General features: G+C 44.1%; 1 protein-coding gene across 2 annotated transcripts in view; it reads right to left on the bottom strand.

Annotated features, from left to right (window-relative positions):
• The window catches only part of LOC106606222 (tubulin-specific chaperone D), a 120,368-nt gene that overhangs the window by 8,985 nt on the left and 85,018 nt on the right, over positions 1-26,365 (bottom strand). For both annotated transcript variants that reach the window (XR_006770116.1, XM_045719709.1), the window contains exons 23-32: positions 25,546-25,568; positions 25,279-25,373; positions 24,907-24,983; positions 21,129-21,210; positions 20,872-20,990; positions 16,783-16,868; positions 15,962-16,102; positions 11,599-11,682; positions 11,020-11,178; positions 9,034-9,172 (exon numbers count right to left, since the gene is read on the bottom strand). Coding sequence is in view for 1 of the 2 variants with exons in the window: in XM_045719709.1 (XP_045575665.1) it covers positions 9,034-9,172; positions 11,020-11,178; positions 11,599-11,682; positions 15,962-16,102; positions 16,783-16,868; positions 20,872-20,990; positions 21,129-21,210; positions 24,907-24,983; positions 25,279-25,373; positions 25,546-25,568 (1,005 nt within the window). In the remaining variant the exon portion in view is untranslated. The remainder of the gene's footprint in view (positions 1-9,033; positions 9,173-11,019; positions 11,179-11,598; positions 11,683-15,961; positions 16,103-16,782; positions 16,869-20,871; positions 20,991-21,128; positions 21,211-24,906; positions 24,984-25,278; positions 25,374-25,545; positions 25,569-26,365) is intronic.

Here is a 26,365-nt window from a genome sequence, read left to right as displayed (position 1 = left end):
ATAGATAGACATCAGTGTGTAGTTAACATCAGACAGAGGACTGATAGACATCAGTGTGTAGTTAACATCAGACAGAGGACTGATAGACATCAGTGTGTAGTAACATCAGACAGAGGACTGATAGACATCAGTGTGTAGTTAACATCAGACAGAGGACTGATAGACATCAGTGTGTAGTTAACATCAGACAGAGGACTGATAGACATCAGTGTGTAGTTAACATCAGACAGAGGACTGATAGATAGACATCAGTGTGTAGTTAACATCAGACACAGAGGACAGTAACAGATCAGTAGAAACTCTGAGATCCAGACCAGAACAATAAAACTATAAAATAGGATATTACCACTCCATTGTGTAAGTCTGGAATGACCGTGGGAGAAGCCACATTGAGCAACATTAAATCTAAACAGCTCATCTCTCTGTCTGCGTACCAAATGACACTCTATTTCCTACATAGTGCACTACTTTTGACCAGGGCCCATAGGGAAGAGGGTTCTATTTTGGGACGCACACTCTGATTTCCTGGCATCACTTCCCTCACATAGTGATGACATGGTGAAATTGAGTGATACACTGAAGGCTATTGAAAGCTGCTCATCGTTCACATAGCTACAACAGCATCGACACCCGCTGGAGAAGAGAGGAATTCTGTATTTTCTACACTGGCAGTTACAAATGTCTGTAGTGATGACATGGTCTTTCAGGGGGAATGAGAGGAGAAGAGAGTTGGACTAAGCAGTGGGAGAGGGGGAGTCTCACAGGAGATGGTTTATGAAATATAGCAACACAAATGTGAAACGGCGGGAAAGGAGACTAGGACGGTGAGAAAGAGTTTCCAGGATCCAACAGGATGCTTCATCACTTTGGACTCGTGTGTGAGAACTAGAGGTCGACCGATTATGATTTTTCAACACCGATACCGATTATTGGAGGACCAAAAAAGCCTGTCATTCTGCCCCTGAACAAGGCAGTTAACCCCCCGTTCCTAGGCCGTTATTGAAAATAAGGATGTGTTCTTAACTGACTTTCCTAGTTAAATAACAGTGTAAACATTTTTTTTTTTTAAATAAATGGCATATCGGTGTCCAAAAATACCGATTGCCATGAAAACTTGTAATCAGCCCTAATTAAATCTGCCATTCCGATTAATCGATCGATCTCTTGTGAGAACCAATTCCAGATCAGCCTAGGGACACAGTTCTGGCTACCTCAGAAGTGGCTGTGTGTCTCCAGTCCATCCAGATTATAACAGGAGTCTACCAAGCCACAGGTCGAGAGAGAGAGAGAGAGAGAGAGAGAGACAGAGAAACACAGAGAGACAGAGAAAGACACAGAGAGAGACAGAGAAAGACACAGAGAGAGACAGAGACAGAGAAAGACACAGAGAGAGACACAGAGAAAGACACAGAGAGAGACACAGAGAAAGACACAGAGAGAGAGAGAGAAAGACACAGAGAAAGACACAGAGAGAGACACAGAGAAAGACACAGAGAGAGACAGAGAAAGACACAGAGAGAGAGAGAGAAAGACAGAGAGAGAGAGAGAGAGAGACAGAGAGAGAAAGACACAGAGCGACAGAGGCAGAGAGCGAGAGAGAAAGAAACACAGAGAGAGCGAGAAAGAGAGGCAGAGAGAGCGAGAGAAAGAGAGGCAGAGAGAGCGAGAGAAAGAGAGGCAGAGAGGGCGAGAGAAAGAGAGGCAGAGAGGGCGAGAGAAAGAGAGGCAGAGAGGGCGAGAGAAAGAGAGGCAGAGAGGCAGAGAGGGCGAGAGAAAGAGAGGCAGAGAGGGCGAGAGAAAGAGAGGCAGAGAGGGCGAGAGAAAGAGAGGCAGAGAGAGGGACAGAGAGAGGGACAGAGAGAGGGACAGAGAGAGGGACAGAGAGAGGGACAGAGAGAGGGACAGAGAGAGGGACAGAGAGATAGAGAGGGGCAGAGAGCATGGAGCACGCCAGATCACCTAACAATGAATAGGTTTACAGGCATTGCTGACAGATGACTGTAGCTTTACTAACCTCACTACACCCATTAAAACATCACCTTATTGTTCTACATTCCCTCCACAAACACTGAGCTGGGTTCTAAATAACCCCAACCACCACCAATCATCATCAGTGTTGAGGGTGTCTCCCCAGGGACATTAGTCCCACCAGAGGGGTTGTCTTTCCCTAGCTGACTGGGGCTGAGAGGGAGAGAGACCAGGGACATTAGTCCCACCAGAGGGGTTGTCTTTCCCTAGCTGACTGGGGCTGAGAGGGAGAGAGACCAGGGACATTAGTCCCACCAGAGGGGTTGTCTTTCCTAGCTGACTGGGGCTGAGAGGGAGAGAGACCAGGGACATTAGTCCCACCAGAGGGGTTGTCTTTCTCTAGCTGACTGGGGCTGAGAGGGAGAGAGACCAGGGACATTAGTCCCACCAGAGGGGTTGTCTTTCCCTAGCTGACTGGGGCTGAGAGGGAGAGAGACATTAGTCCCACCAGAGGGGTTGTCTTTCCCTAGCTGACTGGGGCTGAGAGGGAGAGAGACCAGGGACATTAGTCCCACCAGAGGGGTTGTCTTTCCCTAGCTGACTGGGGCTGAGAGGGAGAGAGACCAGGGACATTAGTACCACCAGAGGGGTTGTCTTTCTCTAGCTGACTGGGGCTGAGAGGGAGAGAGACCAGGGACATTAGTACCACCAGAGGGGTTGTCTTTCTCTAGCTGACTGGGGCTGAGAGGGAGAGAGACCAGGGATGTCCCTAATGCCATGCTATTCCCTTTATAAAGCACTATTCCCTTTATAAAGCACTATTCCCTTTATAAAGCACTGTGACCCTCTATGGGCCCTGGTCAACAGTAGTACACTGTGTAAGGAATAGGGAGCAGTTTGGGACACAAGCCTAGGGCTGAGAGGGAGAGAGGAACCAGGGTACTGGGTCTAGCAGCAGTTGGAGGTTGGACCCCCCCAGTTTGAGAGCCCCTGTCTGAGCCGGGGCCGTGCAGAGTGATGGGAGCCGGCCTGGAGTGGTGGAGGGTCAAATCAAATCAAATGGTATTTGTCACATACACGTGTTTAGCAGATCTTATTGAGGGTGTAGCTAAATGCTGTGTTCCTAGCTCCAACAGTGGAGCAATATCTAACAATACACACAATCTAAAGTAAAAGGAATGGAATTAAGAATATAGAAATATTTGGACAAGCAATGTCAGAGTGGCATAGACTGAGATACAGTAGAATAGAATACAGTATATACATATGAGATGAGTAATGTAATATGTAAACATGATTAAAGCGACTAGTGTTCCATTATTAAAGTGACTAGTGTTCCATTATTAAAGCGACTAGTGTTCCATGATTAAAGCGACTAGTGTTCCATGATTAAAGCGACTAGTGTTCCATGATTAAAGCGACTAGTGTTCCATGATTAAAGCGACTAGTGTTCCATGATTAAAGCGACTAGTGTTCCATGATTAAAGCGACTAGTGTTCCATGATTAAAGCGACTAGTGTTCCATATAAAGACTAGTGTTCCATGATTAAAGCGACTAGTGTTCCATGATTAAAGCGACTAGTGTTCCATGATTAAAGCGACTAGTGTTCCATGATTAAAGCGACTAGTGTTCCATTATTAAAGCGACTAGTGTTCCATTATTAAAGTGACTAGTGTTCCATTATTAAAGTGACCAGTGATTTCTAGTCTATGTACAGTGAGGGGGAAAAAGTATTTGATCCCCTGCTGATTTTGTACATTTGCCCAGTGACAAAGAAATGATCAGTCTATAATTTTAATGGTAGGTTTATATGAACAGTGAGAGACAGAATAACAACAAAAAAATCCAGAAAAACGCATGTCAAAAATGTTAAAACCCTTGTTGGCAATCACAGAGGTCAGACGTTTCTTGTAGTTGGCCACCAGGTTTGTACACATCTCAGGAGGGATTTTGTCCCACTCCTCTTTGCAGATCTTCTCCAAGTCATTAAGGTTTCGAGGCTGACGTTTGGCAACTCGAACCTTCAGCTCCCTCCACAGATTTTCTATGGGATTAAGGTCTGGAGACTGGCTAGGCCACTCCAGGACCTTAATGTGCTTCTTCTTGAGCCACTCCTTTGTTGCCTTGGCCGTGTGTTTTGGGTCATTGTCATGCTGGAATACCCATCCACGACCCATTTTCAATGCCCTGGCTGAGGGAAGGAGGTTCTCACCCAAGATTTGACGGTACATGGCCCCGTCCATCGTCCCTTTGATGCGGTGAAGTTGTCCTGTCCCCTTAGCAGAAAAACACCCCCAAAGCATAATGTTTCCACCTCCATGTTTGACGGTGGAGATGGTGTTCTTGGGGTCATAGGCAGCATTCCTCCTCCTCCAAATACGGCGAGTTGAGTTGATGCCAAAGAGCTCCATTTTGGTCTCATCTGACCACAACACTTTCACCAGTTGTCCTCTGAGTCATTCAGATGTTCATTGAAAAACTTCAGACGGGCATGTATATGTGCTTTCTTGAGCAGGGGGACCTTGCGGGCGCTGCAGGATTTGAGTCCTTCACGGCATAGTGTGTTACCAATTGTTTTCTTGGTGACTATGGTCCCAGCTGCCTTGAGATCATTGACAAGATCCTCCCGTGTAGTTCTGGGCTGATTCCTCACCGTTCTCATGATCATTGCAACTCCACGAGGTGAGATCTTGCATGGAGCCCCAGGCCGAGGGAGATTGACAGTTCTTTTGTGTTTCTTCCATTTGCGAATAATCACACCAAATGTTGTCACCTTCTCACCAAGCTGCTTGGCGATGGTCATGTAGCCCATTCCAGCCTTGTGTAGGTCTAGAATCTTGTCCCTGACATCCTTGGAGAGCTCTTTGGTCTTGGCCATGGTGGAGAGTTTGGAATCTGATTGCTTCTGTGGACAGGTGTCTTTTTTACAGGTAACAAGCTGCGGTTAGGAGCACTCCCTTTAAGAGTGTGCTCCTAATCTCAGCTCGTTACCTGTATAAAAGACACATGGGAGCCAGAAATCTTTTGATTGAGAGGGGGTCAAATACTTATTTCCCTCATTAAAATGCAAATCAATTTATAACATTTTTGACATGCGTTTTGTTGTTATTCTGTCTCTCACTGTTCAAATAAACCTACCATTAAAATTATAGACTGATAATTTCTTTGTCAGTGGGCAAACGTACAAAATCAGCAGGGGATCAAATACTTTTTTCCCTCACTGTATATAACGTCTGGGCAGCAGCATTTATGTGGTAGGATCAGTAGGGCAAAGGTTTACATAAAACATTCATTCATTCATTCATTCCACACACACACACACACACACCCCACAGAAAGGAATGGTTTAAGATGGGAAAGGAGGTTTCCTTAAAGAAAGGAAAGACTACACCAGTCCTGCCAACATCACTAAACACAGATCCATTTGTTCTGGATGAACTCCCATCTCTGTTTTGGGTTTTAGCTTGTTGTTTACAGGAACCAGGTGGATGTGGGCCAGAGGAGCGTCAAGCTGATGCCTGGTGCCTGAGAAACAGACTGATAGAACAGATGAGAGTAGAGCTACTGGTGTCCTCAGTGGTGTAATATTAGCAGTGTGATGGGCACCAGCCCCCTCTGCAGGCCTTTAGACCCACACACTGGAGAGACCAGTGGTCAAACCCCTGGTTCACTAAGGTGCTTTTCCAGAGACAACAACACATTTGCAATAACATGCAGTCTTTGGACTGTAGCAGTGTGGGAACCACAGTTGATGTACCATGGACACAGTGAGGGCTAGTGGTGTGTGGTACTGGTACTGGTACTGGGGCAGACAGTGAGATACTGTAGCTACAGTCATAACTACAGACACAGGCTGTGGCTATAGACAGATAACAACAGACGCAGACTGTGGCTATAGACAAATAACCACTGACACAGACGGTGGCTATAGACAAATAACCACTGACAGATAACAGACACAGACTGTGGCTATAGACAGATAACCACAGACAGATAACAACAGACACAGACTGTGGCTATAGACAGATAACCACAGACAGATAACAACAGACACGGACTGTGGCTATAGACAGATGACAGATAACCACTGACAGATAACAACAGACACATAACCACTGACAGATAACAACAGACACAGACTGTGGCTATAGACAGATAACAACAGACGCAGACTGTGGCTATAGACAAATAACCACTGACAGATAACAACAGACAGCGGCTATAGACAGATTACTACAGACAGATACTGTAGCTACAGACAGACAACTACAGATACGTACTGTAGCCACAGACAGATAGCCACCGACACATAACTACAGACACACACTGTAGCCACAGATGGATAACCACAGACACATACTGTGGCCACAGACATACAACCACAGACACGTACTGTGACTACAGACACATACTGTAGCTACAGACAGATAGCTACAGACCAGTGGCGGTCAGTGCCGTTTATGATGAGGGAGGATAATATTTTTTTTATGAGCATGGCCTTATTTCTATTACAGCATGTTGGATGACGGTCATTCATATTCCTTTCACCAAGTTTAATGTAACATCAATGGGTTTAGGCTACTACATGATACTGGAATTTTCCCTGTACTCATCATGAGGTTGCTACAACCTAGCCTATGAATGGAAGTTTACAACGTAGGTGCACACAGGTCGAGAGAATTTTGCGGAATCCAGGTGACAGACAGTGATACATTCAATACCATCTTGCACACTCTTGCCTGCATCTAGCTGATCTAGGTGTAATCATTAGTCCAACAGTTGCAAACGAGAGTTTCTATTGGACAAATTCAGGTATGTTTATCCCGGTTTTTCAACAGAATCGGTGCAATGAACACACCCCTGATCACATGCAAACACAGTTCTCTTTCATAGCAGCCACATACAAACAGCTCATTGTATATATACACATTCCTTCTCACATCTATCTACGTGCTCTCCTCCTCTCACCTTTTCCCTTTGCTTGTGGACTTCAATGCACAACACATTAGCTGTCTGTGACCAGGCGAAAAAACCTTTCCAAGCCAAACCTTCATATCATGACCGCTAACCGCTACACACAGCCTACATTGTTGTCACGTCATAGTCAGCATGGCTACTAGAACTAACCCATTAGTGAACCCATTACAATCATGCAGTACAGTGTACAGTCACAGCAAGCAGTTTAGCAGTTACAGACAGGCCCTGTTGGCAATACATTAATACAACCAAAAGCTACCTTGACTTGGAAGAGTTCCAGTGTTGGATAGCCATAGCCAGCTAGCTAACATAGCATCCCTCTCTGTTTGAGACGGGTGTTTCAGTAGGCTAAACTAGCTAGCTACATTAGCTAGCTAAGTAAGTGAAAAAAATATGGAATAAAGCTAAAGTAGCTCTCTCTCTCTCACTAACTCTTGCTTCTCCTTCATTTAACAAAGTATTTGTTAAAAACTGTTGAACTATTGTCTTACTCTCTCTTTGAGTCAACGACTCACCACATGTTATGCACTGCGGTGCTAGCTAGCTGTAGCTTACGCTTTCAGTAGTAGATTCTGGCTACACCATGGTACTACTGTAGACATTCATTGCAAAACCGTTTTAATCAATTATTTGGTGACATGTGAAAAAGGATAACTTTTTTATATTTCACAATTTGTATTTGTATGAAATTCACTCAGAGGAGCCTCCACTGCTACAGACACATGGCTACAGGAGCTACAGACACATGGCTACAGGAGCTACAGACACAGAGCTACAGACACATGGCTACAGGAGCTACAGACACAGAGCTACAGACACATGGCTACAGGAGCTACAGACACATGGCTACAGGAGCTACAGACACATGGCTACAGGAGCTACAGACAGAGCCACAGACACATGGCTACAGGAGCTACAGACACATGGCTACAGGAGCTACAGACACATGGCTACAGGAGCTACAGACACAGAGCCACAGACACATGGCTACAGGAGCTACATACACATGGCTACAGACATGGCTACAGGAGCTACGGACAGAGCAACAGAAGCTACGGACAGAGCAACAGACACTGCGCTGCAGACACAAAGCTACAGGAGATACAGACAGAGCTACAGACACATATCCACAGACGCAGAGAAACAGACACACCGCTACAGACACGTGCCACAGACACATAGCTACAGACACTACAGACACAGGCACATAGCTAGACACAGAGTTACAGAAGCTACAGACACAGAGCCACACACACTACAGACACAGAGCTACAGACACCACAGACACAGAGCTACAAACACAATGCTACATGGGCTACAGACACATACCTGCAGGAGCAACAGACACAGGGCTACAGGAGCAACAGAGCTACAGACACAGATCCACATACACATAGCCACAGACAGAGCTACAGACACAGAGCTACAGACAGAGTTACATACACATAGCTACAGACAATACAGACACAGGCACATAGCTACAGACACAGAGCTACAGGAGCTACAGACACAGAGCTACAGGCACAGAGCTACAGGCACAGAGCTACAGGAGCTACAGACACAGAGCTACAGGAGCTACAGACACAGAGCTACAGGGCTACAGGCACAGAGCTACAGGAGCTACAGACACAGAGCTACAGGGCTACAGACACAGAGCTACAGGAGCTACAGACACAGAGCTACAGGGGCTACAGGCACAGAGCTACAGGGCTACAGGCACAGAGCTACAGGAGCTACAGACACAGAGCTACAGGAGCTACAGACACAGAGCTACAGGAGCTACAGACACAGAGCTACAGGGCTACAGGCACAGGGCTACAGGCACAGGGCTACAGGCACAGGGCTACAGGAGCTACAGACACAGAGCTACAGGAGCTACAGACACAGAGCTAGAGCTACAGACACAGAGCTACAGGAGCTACAGACACAGAGCTACAGGAGCTACAGACACAGAGCTACAGGAGCTACAGACACAGAGCTACAGGAGCTACAGACACAGAGCTACAGGGCTACAGACACAGGGCTACAGACACAGGGCTACAGACACAGATCCACAGGGCTAAAGGCACAGGGCTACAGACACGTACCGTAGACTCAGTCAGTCCTCCTACAGACACGGTCAACCCCAGTAGTGTGTGGTACTGGTATTGGGGCAGTCTCAGCAGCTGGGTGATGTGGGGGAAGGCCTGAGACGGAGCATTCCAGTTCAGACTCTCTGCCCCTTCACTGAGAGAGAGAGAGAGAGAGAGAGAGAGCAAAGAGAGAGACACACACACACACAGGGTAAGGGTCAATTTAGTTTTTCAATTCAATAAGTGAACTGAAATGTAAATCTTTCATTGAAACTTGCCCACTGTATGAGATTACCCAGAGCCATCCATAGTCTTGTATGAGATTACCCAGAGCCATCCATATAGTCTTGTATGAGATTACCCAGAGCCATCCATAGAGTCTTGTATGAGATTACCCAGAGCCATCCATAGTCTTGTATGAGATTACCCAGAGCCATCCATAGTCTTGTATGAGATTACCCAGAGCCATCCAGAGTCTTGTATGAGATTACCCAGAGCCATCCATAGAGTCTTGTATGAGATTACCCAGAGCCATCCATAGAGTCTTGTATGAGATTACCCAGAGCCATCCATAGAGTCTTGTATGAGATTACCCAGAGCCATCCATAGAGTCTTGTATGAGATTACCCAGAGCCATCCATAGAGTCTTGTATGAGATTACCCAGAGCCATCCATAGAGTCTTGTATGAGATTACCCAGAGCCATCCATAGTCTTGTATGAGATTAGCCAGAGGCATCCATAGTCTTGTATGAGATTACCAAGAGCCATCCATAGAGTCTTGTATGAGATTACCCAGAGCCATCCATAGTCTTGTATGAGATTAGCCAGAGGCATCCATAGTCTTGTATGAGATTACCAAGAGCCATCCATAGAGTCTTGTATGAGATTACCCAGAGCCATCCATAGAGTCTTGTATGAGATTACCCAGAGCCATCCATAGTCTTGTATGAGATTACCAAGAGCCATCCATAGAGTCTTGTATGAGATTACCCAGAGCCATCCATAGAGTCTTGTATGAGATTACCCAGAGCCATCCATAGAGTCTTGTATGAGATTACCCAGAGCCATCCATAGAGTCTTGTATGAGATTACCCAGAGCCATCCATAGAGTCTTGTATGAGATTACCCAGAGCCATCCATAGAGTCTTGTATGAGATTACCCAGAGGCATCCATAGTCTTGTATGAGATTAGCCAGAGGCATCCATAGTCTTGTATGAGATTACCAAGAGCCATCCATAGAGTCTTGTATGAGATTACCCAGAGCCATCCATAGAGTCTTGTATGAGATTACCCAGAGCCATCCATAGTCTTGTATGAAATTACCAAGAGGCATCCATAGAGTCTTGTATGAGATTACCCAGAGGCATTCATAGATGCCAATATGCGTGTCATTAATGGATACATGGAACGCTCAAAAGGCACTAACATGGCGTCCAGTTGGCCAAAGTCTTAAATGGCTCGGACACGACTTCACTCTTTCAGATCACTCAAGTCCCTAGGGGGAAATTCAGGCTAGGAGATGTTTCTGGACAGGGCCTTAGACACAATGGGAATAGTGCAGTTCTCTAATCACTTTCTGACTGACTGCTGATAGCTGCTTGCTTACTATGACTGTGATATGTGGTTATCTCACCTAGCTACCTGATAACTACTCTATTGAGGGATAATGTGGTTGTCTCACCTAGCTACCTGATAACAACTCTATTGAGGGATAATGTGGTTGTCTCACCTAGCTATCTGATAACTACTCTATTGAGGGATAATGTGGTTGTCTCACCTAGCTTCCTGATAACTACTCTATTGAGGGATAATGTGGTTGTCTCACCTAGCTACCTGATAACAACTCTATTGAGGGATAATGTGGTTGTCTCACCTAGCTACCTGATAACTACTCTATTGAGGGATAATGTGGTTGTCTCACCTAGTTACCTTCAGATGTAAGACACTTTGGATAACAGCATCTGCTAAATGACAGAAATGTCAATGTGTTTAAACTCACGTAGGGAAGATGGCGAGCAGCTCCTCTCGGTGGGGGATGTGAGGTACTGCAGGGTTGTTACTATGGAGGAGCCTGACGAACACTGATCCAGCATGGGCTCTGTAGCGGTCGATCTTCTCTGCTGACTGCTGGGCCAAGCTACACATCATACCATTCACCCTGAGGAGGAGAGGAGGAGAGGAGAGAAGGAGAGGGATGAGAGGAGGAGAGGAGAGGGAGGAGAGAGAGAGGAGATGAGGAGAGGGATGAGAGGAGGAGAGATGGAGAAGAGGAGGAGCAATAGATAAGAGGAGGAGAGGAGAGAGGGATGAGTGGAGGAGAGGAGGAGACATGAGTGGGAGGAGAGGAGAGAGGGATGAATGGAGAGGTACAGCTATCATCCCCAATAATATTTGTAATTCCTATTATATCAAATAACATACATCTGTCATAACACCTTTCCCACCTTCTATATAGCATGCTTATAAATGATCTATGAAGCATCTATGAAGGCCTTATTAAGGGTTTATGAGGGCTTTATAAAGGTGTTAGTTTAAAGTGGTACAGTGTGATTGAGGAAGTTATTCCATTGCTACTCACAGGTCTGGTGAGAGTAGTTGTGGAGCGGTGCCCACCACACACAGAGTCACCTCCATCAGGCTAGTCATGGCTGCCTCTCTCACCCTGGAGAGAAGAGATGAATACCTTAAACACACACAGAGTCACCTCCATCAGGCTAGTCATGGCACCGCCCCCGGGTCCTAAAAGCTAATATTCAAATCAGTTTGTCATGTCCTGAGGGCAGCTTTTGTTTGTGTGATATGGTAATCAGGATATCTACTCTAATGTCATGCCCTGACACGGGAGCCACAGTGTGTGTGTGTGTGTAAGTGTCTGTATGTGCCCGTGCGTGAACGCGCGTGCGGAGCGACAGTTGGAGTGAATGCTGTAAAAGGAGTCCACTTCATGAGACAGACTGTGTCTGTCTGTCTGTCTGTTGTCTGTCTGTCTGTCTGTCTGTCTGTCTGTCAGACTAGTTGATGTAATATTAAGGCTGTAATAAGGAGTAAAGGTCATAGATCAGATTTATCATTCTCGACAAGCCTCCTCCCTAAGTTTGTTTTATTCACTGCTTTAGCACACTCTGCCAACCCTGATGTCCTAGCCGTGTCTGAATCCTGGCTTAGGAAGGCCACCAAAAACCCTGAAATGTACATCCCCAACTACAACATTTTCCGACAAAATAGAACTGCCATAGGGGGCGGAGTTGCAATCTACTGCAGAGACAGCCTGCAGAATTCTGTCTTTCTGTCTTACTGTCCAGGTCTGTACCCAAACAATTTGAGCTTCTACTTTTAAAAATCCACCTTCCAGAAACAAGTCTCTCACCGTTGCCGCTTGTTATAGACCCCCTTCTGCCCCCAGCTGTGCCCTGGACATCATATGTGAATTGATTGCCCCCCATCTATCTTCAGAACTTGTGCTGTTAGGTGACCTAAACTGGGACATGCTTAACACCCCGGCCATCCTACAATCTAAGCTTGATGCCCTCAATCTCACACAAATTATCAATGAACCTACCAGGTACAACCCCAAATCCGTAAACACGGGCACCCTCATAGATATCATCCTAACCAACCTGCCCTCCAAATACACCTCTGCTGTCTTCAACCAGGATCTCAGCGATCACTGACTCATTGCTTGCGTCCGTAATGGGTCCGCGGTCAAACGACCACCACTCATCACTGTCAAACGCTCCCTGAAACACTTCAGCGAGCAGGCCTTTCTACTTGACCTGGCCCGGGTATCCTGGAAGGATATTGACCTCATCCCGTCAGTAGAGGATGCCTGGTTGCTCTTTAAAAGTGCTTTCCTCACCATCTTAAATAAGCGTGCCCCATTCTATTTTTTTTTAACCAGGAACAGATACAGCCCTTGGTTCACTTCAGACCTGACTGCCCTTGACCAGCACAAAAACATCCTGTGGCGTACGGCATTAGCATCAAATAGCCCCCTTGATTTACAACTTTTCAGGGAAGTTAGGAACCAATATACACAGGCAGAAAGCAAAGGCTAGCTTTTTCAAACAGAAATTTGCATCCTGCAGCATAAACTCCAAAAAGTTTTGGGACACTGTAAAGTCCATGGAGAATAAGAGCACCTCCTCCCAGCTGGCTAGGAAACACTGTCACCACCGATAAATCCACAATAATTGAGAATTTCAATAAGCATTTTTCTACGGCTGGCCATGCTGTCCACCTGGCTACCCCTACCCTGGTCAACACCCCTGAACCCCCTACAGCAACTTGCCCAAGCCTCCCCATTTCTCCTTCACCCAAATCCAGATAGCTGATGTTCTGAAAGAGCTGAAAAATCTGGACCCCTACAAATCAGCCGGGCTAGACAATCTGGACCCTCTCTTTCTAAAATGATACGCTGAAATTGTTGCAACCCCTATTACTAGCCTGTTCAACCCTCTCTTTCGTATCGTCTGAGATCCCCAAAGATTGGAAAGCTGCTGCGGTCATCCCCCTCTTCCACAGGGGAGACACTCTAGACCCAAACTGCTACAAACCTATATTTATCCTACCCTGTCTTCCTAAGGTCTTTGAAAACCAAGTTAACAAACAGATCACCGACCATTTCGAATCCCACCGTACCTTCTTTGAACACTGTGTTAACTAACCTCCAGACGAGCTTCAATGCCATACAACTCTCCTTCCATGGCCTCCAACTGCAAGTAAAACTAAATGCATGCTCTTCAACTGATCGCGTCAGCCCGCCCGTCCAGTATCACCACTCTGGACGGTTCTGACCTAGAATATGTGGACAACTACAGATACCTAGGTGTCTGGTTAGACTGTAAACTCTCCTTCCAGACTCATATTAAACATCTCCAATCCAAAATTAAATCTAGAATCGGCTTCCTATTTCGCAACAAAGCATCCTTCACTCATGCTGCCAAACATACCCTCGTAAAACTGACCATCCTACCAATCCTTAACTTCGGCGATGTCATTTACAAAATAGCCTCCAACACTCTACTCAGCAAATTGGATGCAGTCTATCACAGTGCCATCCGTTTTGTCACCAAAGCCCCATATACTACCCACCACTGCGACCTGTATGCTCTCGTTGGCTGGTCCTCGCTTCATATTCGTCGCCAAACCCACTGGCTCCAGGTCATCTATAAGTCTTTGCTAGGTAAAGCCCCGTCTTATCTCAGCTCACTGGTCACCATAGCAGCACCCACACGTAGCACGCGCTCCAGCAGGTATATCTCACTGGTCACCCCCAAAGCCAATTCCTCCTTTGGTCATCTTTCCTTCCAGTTCTCTGCTGCCAATGACTGGAACGAATTGCATATTGCATGACCCATATTTCCCTCACTAACTTTAAGCACCAGCTGTCAGAGCAGAGAACAGATCACTGCACCTGTACATAGCCCATCTGTAAATAGCCCATCCAACTACCTCATCCCCATACTGTCATGTATTATTTTATTTTTTCTCATTTGCACCCCAGTATCTCTACTTGTACATTCATCTTCTGCACATCTATCACTCCAGTGTTTAATTGCTAAATTGTAATTATTTCGCCACTATGGCCTTTTTATTGCCTACCTCCCTTATCTTACCTCATTTGCCCACACTGTATATAGACTTTTCTATTGTGTTATTGACTGTATGTTTGTTTATTCCATGTGTAACTGTCTTGTTGATTGTGTCACACTGCTTTGCTTTATCTTGGCCAGATCACAGTTGTAAATGAGAACTTGTTCTCAACTAGCCTACCTGGTTAAATAAAGCTGAAATAAAACAAATATATTTAAAAAAAAGAAGCAATCAGTTCAAACTAACAGTTAGTTGATGTTTGGTGAGCAGCAGCATTGAAGGCCAGGCAACAGGCCTGGTTAAATCAAGGTTAAATCAATCAGAAACAGATATCATTGCCACAGGACTGTCCTGTTAGAACAAAAGATATGATGATTCAACCTCACGACATGTCTCTCCTTCCTCCTCTCATTCCTCCTCTCTTACTCCACCTCATAGAGGAATGTGTCCCCACTGGAGAAGGGAGAGAGAGAGAGAAAGACCGAAAGATAGAACGACAGAGAGAGAAAGACAGGGAGAAGGACAGCGAGAGTGAGAGAGACAGACAGAGCGAGAGAGCGAGCGAGACAGACAGAGACAGAGCGAGTGAGAGTCAGACAGACAGAGCGAGTGAGAGAGACAGACAGAGAGCGAGTGAGAGTCAGAGACAGAGCGAGTGAGAGACAGACAGAGCGAGTGAGACAGACAGAGCGAGAGAGACAGACAGACAGACAGAGCGAGTGAGAGTCAGACAGACAGAGCGAGTGAGAGTCAGACAGACAGAGCGAGTGAGAGACAGACAGAGCGAGTGAGAGTCAGACAGACAGAGCGAGTGAGAGACAGACAGACAGAGCGAGTGAGAGACAGACAGACAGAGCGAGTGAGAGACAGACAGACAGAGCGAGTGAGAGACAGACAGACAGAGCGAGTGAGAGACAGACAGAGCGAGTGAGAGACAGACAGAGCGAGTGAGACAGACAGAGCGAGTGAGAGTCAGACAGACAGAGCGAGTGAGAGACAGACAGACAGACAGAGCGAGTGAGAGACAGACAGACAGACAGAGCGAGTGAGAGACAGACAGACAGAGCGAGTGAGAGACAGACAGACAGAGCGAGTGAGAGACAGACAGAGCGAGTGAGAGAGATCAAACAATAACGAGAAAGAGAAAAGGAGAAAGTCCGCCCCACAGCAGGCCCAGGTGACACGCCAGGTGACATTCCTGTCAGGTAAACTAACTAAGCATCTCCCGGGGCCACCAGGTGTGACACATGCCTGTAGGGCAGGGAGAGGAGTCTTGAAGGGGAGTGATTCAGGCCCTCTGGGAAGGGGTAAACTTGGGGTAGTTGTGTGTGTGTGTGTGTGTCACTCACCAGGCTCCTACGTCTCCTCTGCTGTCCAGTGTGTAGTCAGTCATACAGTCCAGCAGAGCTCTGTAGACAGCTGACACATTCCCCTCACACACCACAGAATCAGAACTACCCTGGGCTGATACCCCTGCTGTCACACACACCCTGACACAGAGACAGGGAAATAGAGGGGGTTAGGAGGGGAGAGAGACAATAAAACAGCTTTTTATTGTTTATTTCACTTTTGTTTATTATCAACTTCACTTGCTTTGGCAATGTTAACATATGTTTCCCATGCCAATAAAGCCCTTATATTGAAATTGAAATGAAATTGAAAGAGAGAGAAAGTCTGAGTTGGATATATTGAAAGAAAAGAACAGTGAGTTAGAGAGGAAGGGTAAGATTCAGACAGAGATAGACGGAGTAGGAGACGGACGGAGAAAGAGGGGATTAAAGAGAGAAACATGAGGGGAGGACAGACATGATAGACAGGTCCTGCAGGTACAACCAGCTGGCTGTTTACTTCTGACTACAACCCTAACACTACAGTTAACCTGTTACCCCAGAAGACAAACAACTAGACAGACAGGGAGAGAGGGAGGGAAGGAGAGGGAAGGAGAGGTGGAAGAGTACAGGGGGGAGGAGTAGAGAGGTGGAGGAGTGGAGAGGGGAGGAGTAGAGAGGTGGAGGAGTGGAGGGAGGAGGAGTAAAGGGGGAGGAGTGGAGGGAGGAGGAGTAAAGGGGGAGGAGGAGTAAAGGGGGAGGAGTAGAGAGGTGGAAGAACGGTGGGGGAGGAGAGGAGATAGATGGAGAAGAGGATGGAGGAGTGTAGAGGACAGACTCACTGTGCCATGGCCTTGGCAGCATCTCTCCTGGCCTCTGTGAAGCACACCTCCCTCTGACTACAGCTCTGCTGAAGACCTGACAGGATCTGATACACACAAGGTAGTCTGATATAACGTGTCCTGTTGAAACTGACCTGAGGCACTGTGAACAACGCTGCTACAATAGAATAAGGTCATAGTCTGATATAACGTGTCCTGTTGAAACTGACCTGAGGCACTGTGTACAACGCTGCTACAATAGAATAAGGTCATAGTCTGATATAACGTGTCCTGTTGAAACTGACCTGAGGCACTGTGAACAACGCTGCTACAATAGAATAAGGTCATAGTCTGATATAACGTGTCCTGTTGAAACTGACCTGAGGCACTGTGAACAACGCTGCTACAATAGAATAAGGTCATAGTCTGATATAACGTGTCCTGTTGAAACTGACCTGAGGCACTGTGAACAACGCTGCTACAATAGAATAAGGTCATAGTCTGATATAACGTGTCCTGTTGAAACTGACCTGAGGCACTGTGTACAACGCTGCTACAATAGAATAAGGTCATAGTCTGATATAACGTGTCCTGTTGAAACTGACCTGAGGCACTGTGTACAACGCTGCTACAATAGAATAAGGTCATAGTCTGATATAACGTGTCCTGTTGAAACTGACCTGAGGCACTGTGAACAACGCTGCTACAATAGAATAAGGTCATAGTCTGATATAACGTGTCCTGTTGAAACTGACCTGAGGCACTGTGTACAACGCTGCTACAATAGAATAAGGTCATAGTCTGATATAACGTGTCCTGTTGAAACTGACCTGAGGCACTGTGAACAACGCTGCTACAATAGAATAAGGTCATAGTCTGATATAACGTGTCCTGTTGAAACTGACCTGAGGCACTGTGTACAACGCTGCTACAATAGAATAAGGTCATAGTGAAAGGAGGCTGCTCTTCCCAACATGTCAGGGTTAATATATCAGTACAATAGTGAAATCAGGCTGTTTATGTGGTTCTGGTGTTATTAACTAACAGGTGTAGTGTTATTAACTAACAAATCTGGTGTTATTAACTAACTAACAGATGTATAGTACCTGGTGTAGTGTTATTAAATAGCAGATGTAGTGTTATTAACTAACAGTACCTGGTGTAGTGTTATTAACTAACAGATGTAGTGTTATTAACTCACAGATGTAGTGTTATTAACTCACAGATGTAGTGTTATTAACTAACAGATGTAGTGTTATTAACTAACAGATGTAGTGTTATTAACTAACAGATGTACAGTACCTGGTGTAGTGTTATTAACTAACAGGTGTAGTGTTATTAACTAAGATGTATATAGTACCTGGTGTAGTGTTATTAACTAACAGATGTATATAGTACCTGGTGTAGTGTTATTAACTAACAGATGTACAGTACGTGGTGTAGTGTTATTAACTAACAGATGTAGTGTTATTAACTAACAGATGTATATAGTACCTGGCGTAGTGTTATTAACTAACATGTGTACAGTACGTGGTGTAGTGTTATTAACTGACAGGTGTATAGTACCTGGTGTAGTGTTATTAACTAACAGATGTATAGTACCTGGTGTAGTGTTATTAACTAACAGATGTACAGTACCTGGTGTAGTGTTATTAACTAACAGATGTATATAGTACCTGGTGTGTTATTAACTAACAGATGTATATAGTACCTGGTGTGTTATTAACTAACAGATGTATAGTACCTGGTGTGTTATTAACTAACAGATGTATAGTACCTGGTGTAGTGTTATGTTAGCGCTAGGCGGCAGTATTTACACGGCCGGATATAAAACGTACCCGATTTAATCTGGTTATTACTACTGCCCAGAAACTAGAATATGCATATAATTATTGGCTTTGGATAGAAAACACCCTAAAGTTTCTAAAACTGTTTGAATGGTGTCTGTGAGTATAACAGAACTCATATGGCAGGCAAAAACCTGAGAAGATTCTGTACAGGAAGTGCCCTCTCTGACCATTCCTTGGGCTTCTTGACTCTTTTTATTGAAAACTTAGGATCTTTGCTGTAACGTGACACTTCCTACGGCTCCCATAGGCTCTCAGAACCCGGGAAAAAGCTGAATGATGTCGAGGCAGCCCCTGGCTGAAAAACATTAGCGCCTTTGGTAAGTGGTCTATCAGAGGACAATGAGACTGAGGCGCGTGCACGAGGCGACCCCATGTTTTTATTTTCTCTCTCTTTGTACTAAAACACAGATTCCCGGTCGGAATATTATCGCTTTTTTACGAGAAAAATTGCATAAAAATGTATTTTAAACAGCGGTTGACATGCTTCGAAGTACGGTAATGGAATATTTAGAATTTTTTTGTCACGAAACGCGTCGGGCGCGTCACCCTTTACACTTCGGATAGTGTCTTGAACGCACGAACAAAACAGGGGATATTTGAACATAACTATGGATTATTTTGAACCAAACCAACATTTGTTATTGAAGTAGAAGTCCTGGGAGTGCATTCTGACGAAGAACAGCAAAGGTAATAACATTTTTCTTATAGTAAATATGAGTTTGGTGAGTGCCAAACTTGGTGGGTGTCTAAATAGCTAGCCCTGTGATGCCGGGCTATCTACTTAGAATATTGCAAAATGTGCTTTCACCGAAAAGCAATTTTAAAAATCGGACATAGCGAATAGAGGAGTTCTGTATCTATAATTCTTAAAATAATTGTGTTTTTTGTGAACGTTTATCGTGAGTAATTTAGTAAATTCACCGGAAGTTTGCGGTGGGTATGCTAGTTCTGAACGTCACATGCTAATGTAAAAAGCTGGTTTTTGATATAAATATGAACTTGATTGAACAAAACATGCATGTATTGTATAACATAATGTCCTAGGCGTGTCATCTGATGAAGATCATCAAAGGTTAGTGCTGCATTTAGCTGTGGTTTGGGTTTATGTGACATTATATGCTAGCTTGAAAAATGGGTGTCTGATTATTTCTGTCTGGGTACTCTGCTGACATAATCTAATGTTTTGCTTTCGTTGTAAAGCCTTTTTGAAATCGGACAGTGTGGTTAGATTAACGAGAGTCTTGTCTTTAAATGGCTGTAAAATAGTCATATATTTGAGAAATTGAAGTAATAGCATTTCTAAGGTATTTGAATAACGCGCCACAGGATTCCACTGGCTGTTACGTAGGTGGGACGATTTCGTCCCACCTTCCCTAGAGAGGTTAACTAACAGATGTACAGTACCTGGTGTAGTGTTATTAACTAACAGATGTATATAGTACCTGGTGTAGTGTTATTAACTAACAGATGTATATAGTACCTGGTGTAGTGTTATTAACTAACAGATGTACAGTACGTGGTGTAGTGTTATTAACTAACAGATGTATAGTACCTGGTGTAGTGTTATTAACTAACATATGTAGTGTTATTAACTAACAGATGTATATAGTACCTGGTGTAGTGTTATTAACTAACTGATGTATATAGTACCTGGTGAAGTGTTATTAACTAACAGATGTAGTGTTATTAACTAACAGATGTATATAGTACCTGGCGTAGTGTTATTAACTAACAGATGTATATAGTACCTGGTGTAGTGTTATTAACTAACTGATGTATATAGTACCTGGTGAAGTGTTATTAACTAACAGATGTAGTGTTATTAACTAACAGATGTATATAGTACCTGGCGTAGTGTTATTAACTAACAGATGTATATAGTACCTGGTGTAGTGTTATTAACTAACATATGTAGTGTTATTAACTAACAGGTGTAGTGTTATTAACTAACAGGTGTAGTGTTATTAACTAACAGATGTATAGTACCTGGTGTAGTGTTATTAACTAACAGATGTATAGTACCTGGTGTAGTGTTATTAACTAACAGATGTATAGTACCTGGTGTAGTGTTATTAACTAACAGGTGTAGTGTTATTAACTAACAGGTGTACAGTACCTGGAGTAGTGTTATTAACTAACAGGTGTACAGTACCTGGTGTAGTGTTATTAACTAACAGGTGTACAGTACCTGGTGTAGTGTTATTAACTAACAGGTGTATAGTACCTGGTGTAGTGTTATTAACTAACAGGTGTACAGTACCTGGTGTAGTTTTCCATGGATCATGAACCTTGGTAGAGAACCCAGGGCCAGTGCACTGCCACATCGGGTCAATACCTCCGTACTCTTTAACCCTGCTATATACTGGGACACCAGGACCTCTACACAAAGAAAACACACACACACATTATATCACAGGAGTTAGATTTATAGGAATGCAGAATACTGTGTTAGGTATGGCTAGTTTTAAATGATGCCTTCTAATGGTGCTCCCCGGCCCCTGGTACAGTGCTACTCACCCTGCATCTGGGGGTCAGCCATGCCTGGCTGGGGCTGGTAGTACTGCTCACACAGAGCTGCCAGGGCTGACACCGCTGCCTCCTATAGGGGGGGAGGACCACATTACACATGAACCATTATACAATGCCTTCGGAAAGTATTCAGACCCCTTGACGTTTTCCACATTTTGTTACGTTACAGCCTTATTCTAAAATGTATTAAATAAATAAAAATCCTCAGCAATCTAAACACAATACCTCATACTGACAAAGCGAAAACAGGTTTTTAGAAATGTTAGCAAATGTATATAACTTTTTTATTGAAATACCATATTTACATAAGTATTCAGACCCTTTGCTATGGGACTTGAAATTTTGCTCAGCGGCATCCTGTTTCCATTGATCATCCTTGAGATGTTTCTACAACTTGATTGGAATCCACCTGTGGTAAATTCAATTGATTGGACATGATTCCAAAAGGCACACACCTGTCTATATAAGGTCCCACAGTTGACAGTGCATGTCAGAGCAAAAACCAAGCCATGAGGTCGAAGGAATTGTCCATGGAGCTCCGAGACAGGATTGTGTCGAGCCACAAATCTGGGGAAGGGTACAAAAAACATTCTGTAGCGCTAAAGGTTCCCAAGAACAAAGTAGCCTCCATCATTCTTAAATAGAAGGAGTTTGGAACCACCAAGACTCTTCCTAGAGCTGGCCGCCCGGCCAAACTGAGCAATCAGGGGAAAAGGGCCTTGATCAGGGAGGTGACCAAGAGACCGATGGTCACTCTGACAGAGCTCCAGAGTTCCTCTGTGGCGATGGGAGAACCTTCCAGAAGGACTGCCATCTCTGCAGCACTCCACCAATCAGGCCTTTATGTTAGAGTGGCCAGATGGAAACCACTCCTCAGTAAAAGACACATGACAGCCCGCTTGGAGTTTGCCAAAATGCACCTAAAGACTCTCAGACCATGAAAAACAAGATTCTCTGGTCTGATGAAACCAAGATTAAACTCTTTGGCCTGAATGCCAAGCGTCACGTCTGGAGGAAACCTGGCACCATCCCTACGGTGAAGCATGGTGGTGGCAGCATCATGATGTGGGGGTGTTTTTTAGCGACAGGGACTGGGAGACTAGTCAGGATCGAGGCAAAGATGAACGGAGCAAAGTACAGAAAACCTGCTCCAGAGCGCTCAGGACCTCAGACTGGGGCGAAGGTTCACCTTCCAAGAGGACAACGACCCTAAGCACACAGCCAAGACAAGGCATGAGTGGCTTTGGGACAAGTCTTTGAATGTCTTTGAGTGGCCCAGCCAGAGCCCGGACTTGAACCTGATCGAACATCTCTGGAGAAACCTGAAAATAGCTGTGCAGCGATGCTCCCCATCCAACCTGACAGAGCTTGAGAGGATCTGCAGAGAAGAAATGGGAGAAACTCTCCAAATACAGGTGTGCCACACTTGTAGCGCCATACCCAAGAAGACTTGAGGCTGTAATCGCAGCCAAAGGTGCTTCAACAAAGTTCTGAGTACATTTTCTTATTTTTAATAAATTATCAAAAAAAGTTTTTGCTTTGTCATTATGGGGTAATGTGCGTAGATTTGATGAGGAACAAAAATGATTTAATCAATATTAGAATAAGGCTGTAAAGTAACAAAATGTGGGAAAAGTCAAGGGGTCTGAATACTTTCCAAAGGACTGTACAATGTAAATGCCACAAAAAAGGGATTTCACAATATGGTGTGTGTGTAATCACAAGGATAGTAAAACAAGGAACATTCGGACTAAAAGGCTATTTTAGGCTTAGAGGTTAGGCTTACAATTAGGGTTAGGTTTAACAGTTGGGGTTAAGGTTAGGTTTAGGTTGAACAGTTAGGGTTAAGGTTATGTTTAGGTTTAGGGGTTAGGTTTAACAGTTAGGGTTAAGGTTACGGTTAGGTTTAGGGGTTAGGTTTAACAGTTAGGGTTAAGGTTATGGTTAGGTTTAGGGGTTAGGTTTAACAGTTAGGGTTAAGGTTATGGCTAGGTTCAGGGGTTAGGTTTAACAGTTAGGGTTAAGGTTATGTTTAGGGGTTAGGTTTAACAGTTAGGGTTAAGGTTAGGATTTGGGGTTAGGTTTAACAGTTAGGGTTAAGGTTATGGCTAGGTTCAGGGGTTAGGTTTAACAGTTAGGGTTAAGGTTATGGTTTGGTTTAGGTTAGGGGTTAGGTTTAACAGTTAGGGTTAGGTTATGTTTAGGGTTAGGGTTTAACAGTTAGGGTTAAAGGTTATAGTTAGGTTTAGGGGTTAGGTTTAACAGTTAGGATTAAGGTTACGGTTAGTTTTGGGTTTAGGTTAGGTTTAACAGTTAGAGGTTAAGGTTAGGATTTAGGATTAGGTTTAACAGTTAGGTTAAGGTTATAGCTAGGTTCGAAGTTAGAGTTTAACAGTTAAGGAGTTAAAGTTATGGTTAGGTTTAAAGGGTTAGGTTTAACAGTTAGGGGTTAAAGTTCCGATTAGGGTTTAGGGTTAGGTTTAACAGTTAAGGTTAAGGTTTGGTTTAAGTTATGTTTAAGTTTAAGGAGGGGTTAGGTTTAACAATTAGGAGTTAAAATTATAGTTAGGTTTAAAGGGTAGGGTTTAACAGTTAAGGGTTAAGAGTTATAGTTGGGTTTAGGGTAGGATTTAACAGTTAGGAGTTAAGTTATAGGTTAGAGTTTAGGGGTAGGGTTTAACAGTTAGGGTTAAGAGTTATAGTTAAGGTTTAAGGGGTTAGGATTTAACAATTAAGGGTTAAGGTTATAGTTAGAGTTTAAAGGAGTTAGGTTTAACAGTTAAGGGTTAAGGTTAGGATTTAGGGTTAAGTTTAACAATTAAGGTTAAAGGTTGTAGCTAAATTCAAGGAGTTAGGTTTAACAATTAAAGGTTAAGTTATAGTTAGAGTTTAAGGGTTAGAGTTTAACAATTAAAAGTTAAAGGTTAGGATTTAGGTAAAATTAGAGTTAGGATTTGGGGTTAGGTTTAACAGTTAAGGGTTAAGGTTATAGTTAGAGTTTAAAGGAGTTAGGTTTAACAGTTAAGGGTTAAAGTTAGGATTTAGGGGTAGGTTTAACAATTAGAGGTTAAGAGTTATGGCTAAGTTCAGGAGTTAAGTTTAACAGTTAAAGGTTAGAGTTATATTTAAAGGGGTTAGGTTTAACAGTTAGGGTTAAAGTTAGGTTATATTTAAGTTTAAGGAGTTAAGTTTAACAGTTAGGGTTAAAGTTAGAGTTATATTTAGGAGTTAGGATTTAACAATTAAAGGTTAAAGTTATAGTTAGGTTTAAGGGTTAGGTTTAACAGTTAAGGGTTAAGGTTTAGTTTTAAGGTTATGTTTAGGTTTAAAGGGAGGAGTTAAGGTTTAACAATTAAGGGTTAAGAGTTATAGTTAGGTTTAAAGTGGGGTTTAACAGTTAGGGTTATAGTTTATAGGTTAGGTTTAACAAGTTAAGAGTTTAAAATTATAGGTAGGATTTAAAGGGTTAGGTTTAACAATTAAAAGTTAAAGTTATAGTTATATTTAAAGTTAGGTTTAACAATTAAGGGTTAAAAGTTATAGTTAGATTTAAAGAGTTAAAGTTTAACAATTAAGGAGTTAAAGTTATAGTTAAAGTTTAGGGTTAGTTTAACAATTAGGAGTTAAAGTTATAGTTTAAGGTTTAGAAGAGTTAGAGTTTAAGGTTATGGTTAGGTTTAGGGGTTAGGTTTAACAGTTAGGGTATGTTTAGGGGTTAGGTTTAACAGTTAGGGTTAAGGTAATGGTTAGGGGTTAGGTACTGTACCTTGATACCGTCCCTAGGTCCAGGTGAGATGAGGTGGAGGCTCTTCAAGGTGTCGTCTATCAGCCACTGCCAGCCAGCTGAAACAGACAGGGTTTACTCTGTTATGACGTGTCAGTGGTCTGAACAGTACAGACACTGCCAGCCAGCTGAAACAGACAGGGTTTACTCTGTTATGACGTGTCAGTGGTCTGAACAGTACAGACACTGCCAGCCAGCTGAAACGGACAGGATGTGGTTTGTCCATTATTATCCAATCTCTGAAAACACATCAAATCCGCTGCAGGATGAATTTGGCCTGTGGCCATCTATTGGGGAACCCTGCTTGATGGAGTAATCATTCAGCTAAGGTCTGAATATGATATGAAAACTCACTGATGACAGGGTCGTCCTTGAAAGGCATCTTGGAGAGGGACATGTTCTCAATGAGAGAAGAGACTGCAGGCCTCATCAGTTCACCACCAAAGCCCCTACACAGACAGGACACAACAGCACGCGTGTACACAACAACAACAAACATTTGTTGAGGTCGCACAACATATTGGTCTGAAACCTTAGACGCATTACATTTAAAAGATAATAATAATCATCTGAAACAGTCTAAAAAAGAATGAGTACAATTTGGAAAATAACAGTGCTGACCTGTACTGCTTTCTGTCAAATAGCTGGAAGACAAAACAAACACATGACGACATGTTTAGAGATGAACAGACTGGTGATTTACAACTTTAAAAGACAACATTAACATGTACCTACGTTGGTCCAACCGACTCGGGAGATTGACAACATTAACATGTACCTACGTTGGTCCAACCGACTCGGGAGATTGACAACATTAACATGTACCTACGTTGGTCCAACCGACTCGGTGAATGGTCAACACTTGAGACAACATGTATGTGGGTGAAAAGACACTGGAGGAGAGACAGAGGGTGGGTAGTGAGAGAGAGAGAGAGAGAGAGACAGAGGGGGGGTAGTCAGAGAGAGAGAGAGAGAGAGACGGGGGGTAGTCGAGAGAGAGAGAGAGAGAGACGGGGGGTAGTGAGAGAGAGAGAGAGACGGGGGGTAGTGAGAGAGAGAGAGAGAGACGGGGGGTAGTGAGAGAGAGAGAGAGAGACGGGGGGAGTGAGAGAGAGAGAGAGACGGGGGGTAGTGAGAGAGAGAGAGAGAGACGGGGGGTAGTGAGAGAGAGAGAGAGAGAGACACGGGGGGGTAGTGAGAGAGAGAGAGAGAGAGACACGGGGGGGTAGTGAGAGAGAGAGAGAGAGAGAGAGACAGACGGGGGGTAGTGAGAGAGAGAGAGAGAGAGACAGACGGGGGGAGTAGAAGAGAGAGAGAGAGACAGACGGGGGGTAGTGAGAGAGAGAGAGAGAGAGACAGACGGGGGGTAGTGAGAGAGAGAGAGAGAGACAGACGGGGGGTAGTGAGAGAGAGAGAGAGAGAGACAGACGGGGGGTAGTGA

This window comes from Salmo salar, chromosome ssa06 (genome assembly GCF_905237065.1).
Source record: "Salmo salar chromosome ssa06, Ssal_v3.1, whole genome shotgun sequence".
NCBI lineage: Eukaryota > Metazoa > Chordata > Actinopteri > Salmoniformes > Salmonidae > Salmo > Salmo salar.
The sequence above is the reverse complement of the archived record's forward strand: the minus strand, read 5'-3'. Positions and strand labels throughout refer to the sequence as shown.